The following is a 2579-nucleotide window of genomic DNA, read 5'->3' as shown; positions in this document are numbered from 1 at the left end:
TTGACAAAGGGGTGTACTCGCGGCGCATACTACACTTCGGATATTGCACTTGCGCCTTGACTCTCGCTCTCTCCATTTCATCGTGTTTGAGCTTTTCTTGTTTTTCTCTGGCTCTTTCTAATGTCCGCTGCTTGATTTTTTTCTCCTTCTCTTTCTCTCTCTCAGTTCGGTCATCCGCATACGCCTAAGATCGTATTTAGAATCAGACATGTCCATATAACTTGAGATGTTGGATACCATACATGATATTTGCCAACCAATTCCGACGGCTGGACCCGTGTTGATATCCACAATTGATAGCCAATTGGGGTATTCAAAAACAGAAGCGATAGCATCGAGACACAACGACTAAAGGCAGAGTACCACACTGAGTGCACTGTGTAAAACTAATATTGGAACTATCAGCAGATTAGTCGGCTCAAAAAAACCCCCCAAATATAAATCCCGATTTTAAAATAGCCCACCAACCTGTGCTCTGGGAGAAAGCATCACCGAAGGTTTATGGTACGACGTTGCACACTTTTTATCTCCCGCTTTTTTTGCGTGGGGTGAACCGCCACTGCCAGTGGCTGAGCTCGACGTCAGATACACCGGGGCCAAATACATGGGTGCCAATTTGGGACTTTTCAAATTCTCGTCCCCAATTTTCAGACCCTTCACATCCCCGAAGTTCGGACTTGAGACGTGCCGGGGATCGTGCTCCACAGTCCGCCGCATGGCCTCCGACTGCGTAGCGCTACCGCCACTCCCTACTACGCTCATGGGACCACCACGGATGTCGATACTCTTAGCGCCATCTCTGCCAGAGTCCTTTCCAACGCCAGCTATATCTGAATGTGCCACCCGTGACTGCAGAGGAGATGGGGGTCTCGCTGAAACCGCCTTATTCGCCGCCGTACTACCCTGTGCATGTGCATGTGCATGCGCGTGTGCATGAGCGTGAGTGTGTCTGTGTGTAGTCTTCCCAGCATGCCCCTGAGTAGCCCCGCCAGTCTCCGTCTCTGTCTCATCCCTCGCCCCGTCCACATACCTCTCCGTAGATGGAGCCGGCGGTGTGTTAAGTGTCTGAAATATGCCATGCGTTGGCAAGAGCTTTGAGGACGGGCCACCCAGCTTGACTGTAACCACCTTACTACTTCCCGAGTCATTGCCAATATCTGGCGACATAGACCCCACTCTCCCGGTTTCCGGGTCCGGGAGGCTAGGTTCGTTGGCATCCCCGGGGATTGGTATGTTTGTGCTGGACGGGGTTCTGGGGCTGGCCAGGTCTCTTTGCGTGGCTGGGGGTATGTGGTGTATACTGCTGCTGTCTTCGAGCGACTTGCTCAGGGTGCGAGACTCCTCGCCCCTGCCAAGGCCACCCACACTCCCAATTTCCTCGGCCGATTTCCTGGATATTTGTCCACCCCCAGACAACGGACCACCCGCCGGAACCACACCCACACCGCCATTATGGCTGTGCTGTGCCTTCTGCGCGGAGCTCCCCTGTACAGACGTGTCCATGTCCTTTCGCTTCGACCGGGCCGACATTATATAGTACGGATCACCCACCACCACACCCATGCAACCCCTGGAGATAACCTTGGGCGGTGCTACAACCCGCCGTTTGTAGTGCTTGCTAGGCAGTGAGATATCGGGTATCGTTCCGCCGAGTACCGGCGACATGGACGGCGACGGCCCAGGAGAGATCAGAGCATGCGCATTGAAGCACTTAACAGAACTCACGTGGGGATGCACACCCTTGGGCGTATGGATGTGGGTAGGCGTGTGGGTAGGCGTGTGGGTAGGGGAATGATTAGGGGTGCGGGTGGGTTTATGGGTCGGTGGAGTGGGTGGGCTCTGGTGCGCCTCACCCCCACTCGGTGCGACGGACTTGCCCGCGAACGTCACGGCATCGGGGATGCGCATGCTCTCCAGTTGGGTGAGATCTTCCAGAGACGGGGCTGGTGTAGCTGTGGTTTCTTCTTTGAAGTTGTATGGATCACCCAGAGAGCTAGTCAGAGAGCCAGTCAGAGACTCGTCGTCCCATAATGCGTCCCGCAATTCAACCCGCGATGAATCGGTGCTGCCGCCGCTCAGAATGGACTCCCCACTGGGGCTCGGTGTTCCAAAAATAGATCCTCCGTAGTCCAGGGCTGACCCCGTACTTAATGATGGACTGGGAGTTTATATTACGCGCATTATTTGTAATGAGTGTTGCAACTTTGAAATAGTGTACGGAAAATACGAGATGTCACTGTAGTATCTACTCGCACCCACGAAAGGCAGTACTTATTTGTACCGTGATCTGTTTATAGAACTGTCCATGTGCAGTAACGAGAGAGTGCACACTTCCGCATGAAGAGATATACGTGTACGTGGAAACCAGTGACATATATTCGAAAAGACTCACACGATCAATGCCATGAGACTGACAGGCAGCTGCATAGACACAGATGCTTTGAATATTATTAGACAAGCAGAGATGTACAAACGTGGATATCAACTCTGAAGAACGCAACACGCACACACGCACACGCCTCTCACACAATCACACACACATACATACTGCGGTGCGCAAGCTATCAGATACTATATAT

At 52.8% G+C, this 2579-nt stretch overlaps 1 protein-coding gene across 1 annotated transcript; it reads right to left on the bottom strand.

The window, feature by feature from the left end:
- SARC_14199 (hypothetical protein) lies at positions 1-2163 on the bottom strand (the record flags this gene model as incomplete). The annotated part of the gene is made up of 2 exons (XM_014291668.1): positions 1-184; positions 469-2163. Coding segments are annotated over 2 exons (1879 nt in total), but the record flags the coding sequence as incomplete, so codon positions are not given.
- Between the last annotated feature and the right edge of the window lie 416 nt (positions 2164-2579).

This window comes from Sphaeroforma arctica (assembly GCF_001186125.1).
Source record: "Sphaeroforma arctica JP610 unplaced genomic scaffold supercont1.4283, whole genome shotgun sequence".
Taxonomy (NCBI): Eukaryota; class Ichthyosporea; order Ichthyophonida; genus Sphaeroforma; species Sphaeroforma arctica.
This window is presented reverse-complemented; position numbering and strand designations above follow the sequence as displayed.